The following is a 4,234-nucleotide window of genomic DNA, read 5'->3' as shown; positions in this document are numbered from 1 at the left end:
GCGACTCAAGCCGAAAGAGTGTCTCTACATATCCCTTCCCCCCAGTACCACAGAACTGTTCAAGAATGTTAATAGGCTGTGGCAAGTGGATGTTTTGCTCTTTCAGAATGAAAGGGAGTGCACAAGGTCAAAGCAGGACCAAAGGGCCGTTGAACTACTGGAAGCCAAAACAGTTCGCGTAGAGGTGGATGGAATATGCCGGTATGCAACAACCTTGTTACGAAAAAGTGACATGCCCCATCTTCACACCACTATGGAAGCAGTCATGCCACACCTACGAAGTACTGAGAGAAAACTTGCCAGAAACACGCAACAAGCTGATGCTTATTCCTCCGAAATCCAGAAATTGGTTCAGTCAGGAGCAATCAGAAGGCTCAGTCCAGAAGAAAGAGAAGGAGATGGTGAGTGCTGGTTTATTACACATCACATGGTGTGCCATAATAGCAAGAATCGTGTGCTGTTTGATTGCTCCTTTCAGTTTAATGGTCTCAGCTTAAATGATTCACTCCTCGCTGGCCTTAGTTGGAATTGCCCAGCAGATGTCCTGACTTACTGTCACCGGCCCATCGATCATGGTGCTCCCACCATGAGGATTATTTATAAAGTTTTAGCAAGCCAGTACGACCCCTTAGGATATATCCTCCCATATACTACGAGGGCTAAGGTACTGGTCCAACAACTTTGGAACAAGCAGCACAGCTGGGATGATACCCAACTTCCCCAAGCCTTAGTCCAGAGCTGGAACAAATGGGAAAGTGAGCTGCAGTTTCTTCACAAGATCAGTTTCCCAAGATCATATGTACCAGATTCAGTAGATCAAACGAGATCTATTACAGACCTTCGTGTGTTCAGCGATGCTTCAGAGAGTGCATATGGAGCAGTCGCCTACCTGCGCACTGAAGATCAGCTGGGTAAAATCCATCTGTCATTCGTACTGGTACACTCTAGAGTAGCACCAAAAAGAGTCCTCTCAATACCCCGCTTGGAGCTCTGTGCTGCGGTGCCCCGAGATCGACAAGTCTGAGCTCAAGAAATCGGCATTCTGTGGAGTTGTAGCTGTAGACAGACAATTTGGCAGTGAGTACAAGACCTGGACAGAACTGGTGAAGGCCATTGCACAGGAGCTACATGGGGCGGCTGGAGAATCAGGAGAACCTACAGCAAACACTTACCAAACAGCAGAGACATACATACTCCAGAAGGTGCAAAGTGAGAGTTTCCCTGGGGAATTACAATGGTTGAAATCAGGCAAGGCTCTTCAACATAATAGCCGCTTACTCACCTTAACTCCAGAATATGACACATCCACCAATCTAATCTGGGTTGGTGGTAGGTTAAGACATGCAGAGACCTTAAATCCCACCCTGAAACATCCAATCGTACTAGACTCTAGACCACTTCTGGTCCTCCTTTATCCGCCATTACCTTCCGAACTTGCAAGTCAGACAGAAATGGCACCATACATTCCCTAATATAACCACAGGCACGATAGTCATGATAATGGATCCCCAACAGCCCAGAGCACATTGGCCTATTGGGAAAGTAGTCCAGGTGCACCCCAGTCAAGACTCGCAAGTGAGACCAGTGGATGTTCAAGTTCAAGGGAAGGTTTATACTAGACCCGTAGCTCGACTTGTGGCCCTACCCCCCATCCCAGAAGATGATACAGAGGAGCCCAATACACCCAACGCAGCATCAGTAACACACACGCAACCTTCTCAAGTGTCAAATTGATCACAATTCGGGGGCGGCTGTACAAACGGCTTGCATGCGTGGCCCCTTTAAGACTTGTTGCCCTTTTAAGAGTTGTTGCCCTTTTAAGACTTGTCACCATTTTAAGATTGCGCAGCAAAGTTTGAGAGAAGAGATGCGAGCCGATCCAAATCCAGGTGTTAATATGTGTGCGTGCATCCTGTAAAGTGAGTTGTTCTTGTTAAATTATGCTTAATATTGAGATTAAGTTGTAATCTTGCCGGCATTTGCAGCTATGGTAATTATTTTCGATTGATTGAGCTTGCATAACCAGCGCCTGTTTACATGCACGTTATGTATATCTGCCGTGAAATTCTATAATCGCTTTATTTCTACTGTTCTCATGTTCTACGTTGAGATAGATTATTGTTTTAGTTCATCTGTCTATTGTGAATTGCAAGTATAAGTGTGTTAATGAAGATTGTGGTTAAATGGCCTATTCAGATGCTAATATGGCAATCCAGTGAGCTGTAGCATTTCACATATTTCCAGTAATATTGATAGTAATGTCAAATTATTGGATTTGAAGTTTGTATTATTCACTTTATTGTATTTGTTATCTTTGTACAGACCACACCTATTACATGCTCCATAGCACAGTAAAGTCATCAAAGAAAGAACTGTTGTTGAATGAGTTCCTGGGTTCTGACCAGCCCACCAGGGCAAGTGATCCCTTCCACAGTCCTTTAAAGATAAACTCAAAATTTCCAAATCCTACAATACCATCTAAGTAGCCTTTTAATAGAACCACACGTCTTCTTTAGTGATACAAGCTCAGAAACATTTATAACCTGTTGAAGTTTTTTATATTGTGTATTGACTTGGTGCCATGATGGATATTGAAATGTTGTTATTTATTTTTCATTTTAAGACGATTGCTTAATAGTAATATAATATTTGTGAACACAACTGTGTATGTCAGACCATAAATCACCCAAAACTATGCATGGGGGCTTGCTTTGGTGTTGCCACCCCTCATAGACCCCATGCCACCGTAAAAATTATTTTCTAGATCCGCCCCTGCAAACATTTTAAATTAAAAGAAAACTTTGAGATATAACGTAATGTTGTTGTAGAACATTGTTGTGTATAATGCCTAATCATAAGCTTGTTCAGAAATGGTGACAAAAACCTGATTATTAAAAAATAACGTGTTTCTCGTTAAACATAATTTAAATAAACGAATATTCGAATATTAGTTTTCTTAATGAGCCCAAATATTCAAATACAGTATTTTTGAAAAATGCCCATCTCTAAAAAACCACTGATTGTCATTTAATGCTAAAGATTTTTAAAGATCTTTGTTTTAGTGTGTAGTTTGCATTTTGGCAGCTGCTGCTAAAATTAGCACAGCAAAGCCACTGAGACCCTCATTGTGCTGGGCCGTTCCCTGGGCCTCCATAAATCCATGTGTTGTTTAGGCTGCAGCATTCAACTCAAGGGACATGATAAAACACGGCAGGGCTTGTCTGAGCATAATGCCAAATAACGACCTTCTCATTCTCTTCACAGGCCTTGCGTGTTTCAACAGCACTTTAACTTCTGTATACAATGACTCTCCCGAGCCTCTTTGTCTCATTGTTTCTTTTTCTCCACTCAGGAATCCCTCTGCTCTGTTTCCTGGTGCTGCTCCCACTCAACATCCCTTGGTCACAGATCAGCGTGATGTGGCTTGGCGTGGTGCACTTCCTGGCCTGCCTGTCACCGCAGCTGGGCTCAGTGGTCTACCATCTCTTCATGAACCATGAGGGTGGCGAGCCCATCTACAAAACCCTGCTCACGCTAGATATGTGTGGAATCTGCATGATCAACACGCTAGGTCAGCATCTCTAACTGATGTCAGATCAATCCGAGCGCTCCATCACATGATCTCTCAGTACATCTTTTAGATTCTGTTCTGTTTTCCTCTGTTGATTCAGGTTTTTTTTTTCTCCGGACACCCCACATTTGATATTTTTGTATAGGTTGTTCATACCTAATGAGGTCACCTGATAAAGTGATGGTGCACACTAAAACAGGCTATATTGCATTAGAGACCTGTGTCACAGCAGCCCAATGAATAAGTAAAATATGCGTTTCCCCTATATACAGTTGTTGTCAGAATTATTGGCACCCTTCGTAAATATGATCAAAGAAGGCTGTGAAAATAAATCTGCATTGTTAATCATTTTGATCTTTTATTTAAAAAAAATCACAAATATCTAACCTTTCATTGAACTAAAACAATTGAAAATGGGGGAAAATCTCATTATGAAATAAATGTTTTTCTCAAATACACGTTGGACACAATTATTGGCACCCCTAGAAATTCTTATGAGTAAAATATCTGTGAAGTATATTCCCATTCATATTTACAATTTTGAGCATACCAGGGTGATTATGAACATGAAATTATCCAGCCATGGCTTCCTGTTTCACAGGAATATAAATAGGAGGGAAAACAAAGGCCAAATTCCCTTAATCATCCATCACAATGAGAAAA

At 41.8% G+C, this 4,234-nt stretch overlaps 2 protein-coding genes and 1 long non-coding RNA gene across 3 annotated transcripts in view; all 3 read left to right on the top strand.

Moving 5' to 3' along the window:
- Positions 1-1,398: 1,398 nt before the first annotated feature.
- Positions 1,399-2,369, top strand: LOC107674168 (uncharacterized). Its single transcript, XR_001632487.1, has 2 exons — positions 1,399-1,919; positions 2,323-2,369. It is a non-coding gene; the product is annotated as an uncharacterized LOC107674168 (long non-coding RNA).
- Positions 2,370-3,230: 861 nt separating this feature from the next.
- paqr4a (progestin and adipoQ receptor family member IVa) overlaps positions 3,231-4,234 on the top strand; it is a 4,380-nt gene continuing 3,376 nt past the window's right edge. Inside the window, exons 1-2 of the mRNA XM_016468029.1 lie at positions 3,231-3,264; positions 3,353-3,571. Of these exons, the coding sequence (XP_016323515.1) occupies positions 3,231-3,264; positions 3,353-3,571 (253 nt within the window). The remainder of the gene's footprint in view (positions 3,265-3,352; positions 3,572-4,234) is intronic.
- Positions 3,513-4,234, top strand: part of coro1a (coronin, actin binding protein, 1A) — an 18,441-nt gene continuing 17,719 nt past the window's right edge. The window contains exon 1 of the mRNA XM_016468068.1: positions 3,513-3,571. The gene's annotated coding sequence lies outside the window, so the exon portion shown is untranslated. The remainder of the gene's footprint in view (positions 3,572-4,234) is intronic.

Source organism: Sinocyclocheilus anshuiensis, unplaced genomic scaffold, assembly GCF_001515605.1.
Source record: "Sinocyclocheilus anshuiensis isolate Anshui unplaced genomic scaffold, SAMN03320099.WGS_v1.1 scaffold893, whole genome shotgun sequence".
In the NCBI taxonomy this organism is placed as follows: Eukaryota; Metazoa; Chordata; class Actinopteri; order Cypriniformes; family Cyprinidae; genus Sinocyclocheilus; species Sinocyclocheilus anshuiensis.
The sequence above is the reverse complement of the archived record's forward strand: the minus strand, read 5'-3'. Positions and strand labels throughout refer to the sequence as shown.